General features: G+C 36.6%; 1 protein-coding gene across 1 annotated transcript; it reads left to right on the forward strand.

Annotated features, from left to right (window-relative positions):
• Positions 1–217: 217 nt before the first annotated feature.
• On the forward strand, positions 218–3268 carry LOC137638388 (uncharacterized). The gene is made up of 4 exons (XM_068370421.1): positions 218–440; positions 792–944; positions 1508–1696; positions 2029–3268. The coding sequence occupies exons 1-4, from the start codon at positions 224–226 to the stop codon at positions 2154–2156; spliced, it is 687 nt and encodes a 228-aa protein (XP_068226522.1). The 5' UTR covers positions 218–223; the 3' UTR covers positions 2157–3268.
• The last annotated feature ends 2483 nt before the right edge of the window (positions 3269–5751 follow it).

The raw sequence follows: 5751 nt of genomic DNA on the forward strand, positions 1-5751 counted from the left end.
CTGTTCTGTGACGCTTTTGGTGTTTGCGGTGGAGGGACGACACAATAAACTTGAGTGTCATTTTCATCAGCGATCATTACTCATTTCTTCAATAATCACTTGTCTGTTTTTTTTATAGTGTTAAGATTATGTGTTCCATAGATTAGGAATGATTATCATTTAACCAACTTACTTTTCTTTAGCAGTTTAGTATATTTCCCTTTTAATCAACAGGTTAGATGACATGAGGCTAGTCGACCTATTCCAGATAGTTGCTGTATCTGCAATTGTCTTTGCTGACCCGTCCTTGGCCTCAGTTCTAGCTAGTGCTGGAAGTGACCTGTCTAATTACACAATTAGGTTTGTGGAAGGCGATGAATTACGAGGCGGCATTATTATTTCTGATGGTCTGGTGATTCCTGAAAGCGACTCCTTCTACAGCATCGAAGTTGACAGTTTTTGTAAGAAAATTCTGACAAATATAGTTATTTTTTTCTCAAAGTAAACAACTTTTGTAAGAGAATTCTGACAAATTCAGTATGATTTTCCTCCCTCAAAGATAACAGTTTTTGTAAGAGAATATTATCATATTTTTTTCTTTTTATTCATTAGTAGGACATACTCTAGTGTGTTTCGGCTTTAGATAAAATTCCGTAACGTGTACATAGTAACATCTAAGATTCTCTGACGTAGATTATGCCCTTTTGTAGTCATTTGCAGTAGTTTTTTTTCAACCGGTGAACCAAGGTGACATATAAAGGAAAACCTGGACTACTTGATACCCCAGTAACCTTTTATATCTTTACTGCTAGGTAAGTGTCGTATGGCCTGTTGGACTAATGCATTGTGCAAAGCAGCTTCTACAGAACCTTTCGAAGGGAAATTTCTCTGTCGACTCGGTGGGAAAACCCCGAGGTACACTGACTTGAAGATCCTTGGAAATGCGACTTACTTCTACTTCACAAGTACGAAGGTTACTCGTATAATTTTTGGATGGTAACTTTTTGTTTCTAATAAAATCTTTAGCAATGACGTTTAACCCTTGAGATAAAATTCTATTCACTGATTATATTGTTTAGTGTTGAGAGAGAGAGAGAGAGAGAGAGAGAGAGAGAGAGAGAGAGAGAGAGAGAGAGAGAGAGAGAGAGAGAGAGAGAGAGTGGAATTTATCCCTTTTACACACAGGCTCTTTGGAAATTTCCAACCCTTAACCCCCAGGGGGTTATTTTTTTCCCAGCACATTTTGTAGTATATTTTTTTTAAATTGCTTTAACAGCCTTAATTTTTGTCATAGAGAGGTCAGGTTGGTCTCATTCTCTTGGAAAATGCCTGAATTTTTTTCAAAAAATTATCAAAAATATGAAAAAAAAAAATGTATAACATTTTTTTGCAAGGACGTACCGGTACGTCCATGGGGGTAAAGGGATGGGTTTTGTGAAACGTACCAGTACGTCCTTTGGGGGTAAAAGGGTTAAAGCATATTACAACAGAAATATCTTAGTAATCTGACGTGATAATATTTTTTCAGGTACTATTAGAAACACATTCTATAAGATTATGTCAGATGGCTTCCTGTACCTTTACGCCGCGGAGTGGAAAGACATCAGCTATGCTGTAACTTTCTGTAAGCAACTCCCTGGCCATCGCCTTGGAATGTATGACACACCTGCCCAGGTTGAGGCTATCAAGAATATGCTCATATGGACCCAACACAATGGTAAGTTGTCTCTAGGGCAAGATTATTTTATTCATACATTATTATTATTATTATCATTATTGTTATTATTATTATCATTATTAGATTCCATTGCATGGTCTTTTTTTTTTTAAATTTTTATCTGTTGATAACCCAATTTTTCTTATCAATTTTTCCTTTCATGAATAAATGCAAGTTTCATCAGCTGATTACCTCTTTGAATACTAAGATTGCCCCTATCATGAATTCAGTTATGATGTAATCCGCAAAACCAGTCACATGAATCTGTTTTCTGTTTGTTTATGGTTTTCAGTTGCAGTAATATGAATGAATGGTTATATCATCTGTTTCAGATGCAAGAGCCTGGACCAATCAGGAAGATTCTGGGCAGAAGATGTACGTCGAAAAGACTGGTACTTTTGCTACGGTTCATCCACAAGCTTATGTGATTTGTCAGGCCAACCCGTTCGGACAGAAGTGAAGACACCTTGGAGCTCTTTAATACAATAGCTTATATGGTTTGTCAGGCCAACCCGTTCGGACAGAAATGAAGACACCTTGGAGCTCTTTAATACAATGGCTTATGTGATTTGTCAGGCCGACCCCTTCGGACAGAAATGAAGACATCTTAGAGCTTTCTAACAGTAAAATTTTCCTGTATTTCTACAAAACATGATGCTGCTTTATCCTAGGTCCCACTTCCTCTTTTCTATCTTCCTGCCCAGACTCTTTAAATTTTGCTCACAGCGTAAATGCAGCATTTCCCCCAACATGGCCTCCCAGGAATATAGCCCAGTTGCTATTAATCATAAAGATTTTGACTTATATTTCACCATGCTTGGCACCTCAAAGCTAGTACAGTGGTAACGCATTTCACGCATTTGCCTAGTATTCGCACGACAACAGGTCGACCCCAGCCCGGGACAGCGAGTTTAAGCTGTGTACTAGGGAGATCACTGCTGTGTATGGGTACCACAACGGGGAGATGTGTGGGGGAAAGGAAGCTTGGTGGGGCTTGCTAGGCTGACGTTCTGGTGTGTATCTCTTCAGATGATACTTGAACTGAAACTAAGAGACCTTTACCATCACATCTAAGACCTTTGGGAACTGAAACTAAGAGACCTTTGGGAACTGAAACTAAGAGACCTTTGGGAACTGAAACTAAGAGACCTTTGGAAACTGAAACTAAGAGACCTTTGGGAACTGAAACTAAGAGACCTTTGGGAACTGAAACCAAGAGACCTTTACCACCACATCTAAGACCTTAGGTGACGGATGCAAGGGGAAGAACTCCTCTTGCATTTGTCAGTAGGATAACATTCCTGCCTGTAGTGTTGCCTTTACTCTTTGAGAACTTGTGCATCTTTAATAACTGGATTTCTCTTTTTGTCACCAATGTTACATCATTTTCCTTCAAATTATGCATTCCTCCATTTTATCAATGAACTTAAGTGTATGTCGACACGTCAAATGAAATTAGGCTGCGTGAGCAAGTCAAGTTAGCTCTGCAAACGAAAAGTGAATTAAACATATTTGTAACAGCTATAGGTTACTGTTACTATATTCCATTTCTTTTAGCGATGTATATTTGCACCGACTCGTAGCGGTGCCCTTTTAGCTCGGAAAAGTTTCGTGATCGCTGATTAATTGGAATTATCTCGTCCAACCAATCAGCGATCTGGAAACTTTTCCGAGCTAAAAGGGCACCGCTGCGAGTCAGTGCAAATATGCATCGCTGAAAGAAATGGACTATAGACACTGATTGTTAGATGTTAGTATTTCTGTGTGATGATGTATTTAACTTCTAATCATGAATTATCCAATAAAATGTATTAGTGGATCATGTGTGTGAGATCACCATTAGATTATAACTCTTTTGGGTTATAAAATCTTGAAACCGTAGGGAATTAGTAACTGGTTTTTCAAACTTTTGCAAAAATGCTTAATAGTTTATAGTTTTAGCTGCTTTAGGAGCAAGAGTCCGTGCTGGCATGCAGCCAGCTCAATATTACCTTACAAACAAACCCTCTTCTTGACTGTTACTTCACCAATATGTGGTCTGCTTTTTTTAAAGTGGACCAGATAGCAGTTTTTTATGTATTGGCTCTATTTCTAAATAATATTGATAGCTAATATATCATATTAATGTTTTTTGTACTTATTCATTCATCCTCTTGATTTTATATGTGTACCATTTATCCCAAATATATCGTTATATGCACAACGTGTTTAAATACTTACGTTTACCATATATTTATCAATATAGAAAACGAAGCCTTATACATGTCAAAGAAAACGTAAATCACAAATTGAAGGTAAACTAATGTATTTTGACTGTGTTGCATTAACGTGATTAATATTTTTATTATTACTGGCTAAGCTATAACCTTAGTTGGAAAAGCAAGAGACTATAAGCTCAAGGGCTCTAACAAGGAAAAATAGCCTAGTGAGGAAAGGAAATAAGGTAATAAATAAACGATGTAAGAAGTAATAGAAATTGAAATAAAACATTAAACGTGTTAATACTCTTTCATAGCACTATGCTCATATGTTATTGCAAAGAATTTCTTCTTATTCTATCATGTTGGTGAATGAACTGTCTGTATTATATCTATATGTATTTCTCTTCATAGTTTGAGCTGAAATAATTCTTGATGTCTTGAAGATGGAACTACAAAAAAAAAAAAAAAAAACAAGCCTATCCAGAGAGAGAGAGAGAGAGAGAGAGAGAGAGAGAGAGAGAGAGAGAGAGAGAGAGAGAGAGACTTCTGCGTTTAGACCGAATTTAGTATTGACTGTTTGGTAAATAGTTTTATCAGTATTGATTTTGTAAAATTTGAATAACAATTCTAAAAGGTTGTTTAGGGAATAATTAAAAGATGATCAACTCTTGTTATTATAGTTAGTATGTTGGCTAGGGCACCAGCCACCCGTTGAGATACCACCGCTGGAGAGTTATTGGATCATTTGACTGGTCAGACGATTCTCCATTGGATCCCTCTCTCAGGTTACGGTTCATTTTCCCCTTGCCCACACACACACACACACACACACACACCGAATAGTCTGGCCTATTATGTCCCCATTCTCCTTGGTCCTCATACACCTGAAAATAATGAAATTACTGAAGAATACTTCTTCGCTCTAGGTGTTAACTACTTGACTGTAATTGTTCAGTGGCTATTTTCCTCTTGGTAAGGATAGAATGAAACTTTAGCTAGGGTAAGCAGCTCTTCTAGTAGGACATTCCAAAATCAGACCATTGTACTCTAGTCTTGGGTAGTGCCATAACCTCTGTACCATCATCTTCCACTGTCTTGGTTAAAATCCTCTTGCTTATTTCACTTCCTCCTGCTTTTATTTTTTATTTTTTTGAAAAATCTTTAGATTATAGATGAAAGATCCGATTTAATGTTTTTCTGTTCTTAAAATGTTTTAATTTTGATTGTTCATTACTTCTCTTGTAGTTTTTTATTTCCTTGTTTCCTTTCCTCACTGGGCTATTTTATCCGTTGAAGCCCTCAGGCTTATAGCATCTTGCTTTTCCTACTAAGCTTGTAGCTTACCTTGTAACAACAACAACAACAATGATAATGATAATAATAATAATAATAATAGTGTAAAAGTCAAAATGTATATGCAGTGTGCTGCCATCTATTGGCAGATAAAACAGCTCACAATTACTTAGCTAATTGAAATAATTTTTTTTTTCTTATTTGTCCAGCCATATCTTGTTTAATATCAATCTCCAACATTAATAAAAGATCATTAACGGGAATTATTATTTTGCGAGTTAAAATTTGCCAGACCGAATTTTCATAGACCTTAAAGTAGGTAAGTAATGCTTAACAAATTGCCAATTATCACAACAAGCAATTCAGGACTTCATTCGAATTTCTATCGGCCAAATGTTACCAGATGACGGAGCTGGTTGTAAAGCCGGTTAGTTTAACCGGAATTCTAACCGGATTACTGTACTTTGAACTGTCTGGACTTGAATACTTTATTTCTTACTGTCTCCCTTTGCTGTGAACGTGCTAGTGTATCAGGAAGATTATTTCTAAAACTCAAAAGGA

The sequence above is a fragment of the Palaemon carinicauda genome, chromosome 3, assembly GCF_036898095.1.
Source record: "Palaemon carinicauda isolate YSFRI2023 chromosome 3, ASM3689809v2, whole genome shotgun sequence".
NCBI classification, from domain to species: Eukaryota; Metazoa; Arthropoda; class Malacostraca; order Decapoda; family Palaemonidae; genus Palaemon; species Palaemon carinicauda.

Excerpts from the sequence above, each read along its gene's own strand:
- LOC137638388 (XM_068370421.1), top strand. The coding sequence starts at position 224 with ATGAGGCTAGTCGACCTATTCCAGATAGTTGCTGTATCTGCAATTGTC. Across the intron at positions 441-791 it reads CATCGAAGTTGACAGTTTTT|GTAAGTGTCGTATGGCCTGT; the intron begins GTAAGAAAATTC and ends CTTTACTGCTAG. Across the intron at positions 945-1,507 it reads GACTTACTTCTACTTCACAA|GTACTATTAGAAACACATTC; the intron begins GTACGAAGGTTA and ends ATATTTTTTCAG.